Source organism: Condylura cristata, unplaced genomic scaffold (genome assembly GCF_000260355.1).
Source record: "Condylura cristata isolate star-nosed mole 26May11 unplaced genomic scaffold, ConCri1.0 scaffold00095, whole genome shotgun sequence".
Lineage (NCBI taxonomy): Eukaryota > Metazoa > Chordata > Mammalia > Eulipotyphla > Talpidae > Condylura > Condylura cristata.
Window position 1 is genome coordinate 56,045 of NW_004567196.1, and position 1,057 is coordinate 57,101.

The 1,057-nt window shown below is 60.4% G+C and overlaps 1 gene segment (V, D, J or C); it reads left to right on the top strand.

The window, feature by feature from the left end:
- Window positions 1–1,057, top strand: part of LOC101623157 — a 25,680-nt gene that overhangs the window by 24,048 nt on the left and 575 nt on the right. The window contains 1 exon segment of the V gene segment in view: window positions 9–113. Within this exon segment, the coding sequence occupies window positions 9–113 (105 nt within the window).

Sequence of the window (1,057 nt, forward strand, 5' to 3'; positions counted from 1 at the left end):
CCGTGAAGGGCCGATTCACCATCTCCAGAGACAACGGCAAGAACTCGCTGTATCTGCAGATGAACAGCCTGAAGCCCGAGGACACGGCCGTGTATTACTGTGAGAGACACACAGTGAGGGGAGCAGGTGTGAGCCCAGACACAAACCCTGCAGGGGCAGGAGGGGGCAGGGCGGGTCCACTGGGGCGTGGTCCCGACCCAGGGGCCCAGGACAGCAGGAGGCATAGGAGACTCAGAGCACAGAGCACAGCCAGGAGCAGGTGCAGGGTGGGGCAGGGGCCTCCTGCTTGGAGCTCCCTTTGCAAGGCCTCAACTCCCCAGCTCACCACAACTCCTCAGGTTACCCACATTCCTGGGGCGCCCCAAGGAGGAGGTGACTCTGTCACAGTGTGGCCTCCCCTGGAATAGGACCCTTCACCAGTCCCAGGTGTCTCTGAAGAAACTTCACACTAGAACTCCCTGGGCTCCTCATCCCCGTGTCCAGGTCAGATCCCTCTGGCCTGGCACAGGTGACACTGTCCACTCAGTGCTCCAAGATAGAAAATTCCAGCAACCTCACCCCCCTCACACAGTAAGCACTGAAGAAACCAGTCAAAACCCTGGCAGGGATGAAGGGAGGGATCCCCTGGAGGCCCCATATTGTCTCATTATTCTCTGAGCACCCCACATCACATTCTCTTCCACACATACAAAAATGCACCACCGAGGGGTCCCCTGGGTCCTCCTGGACCATGGTCACTGATGACTTGGCGCCTGGAGAGAGCTGCCCTACACGACCTCATGATGAGACATGGGCAATGCAGGGCACAGCCAGAGACACGGAGCCGGGCCCCCAGATAGGTCTTCCAAGAAGCCCCCGAAAGGCCCCTGCACACTGGCCACAGCACACTGACCTGCTGTGCATAGAGATGTCCTGTCCCCACCACTGAGGTGCCAGGAGAGGACAGCAGGGAACAGGCCATGCGGTGACAGGCTCACAGGGCCAGTCCTGTCCCTCCTGGTCCTCAGTCCCCACCTCCGGGAGTCGCCTCTGCTCCCCTGAGAGCCCTGACTCTCCC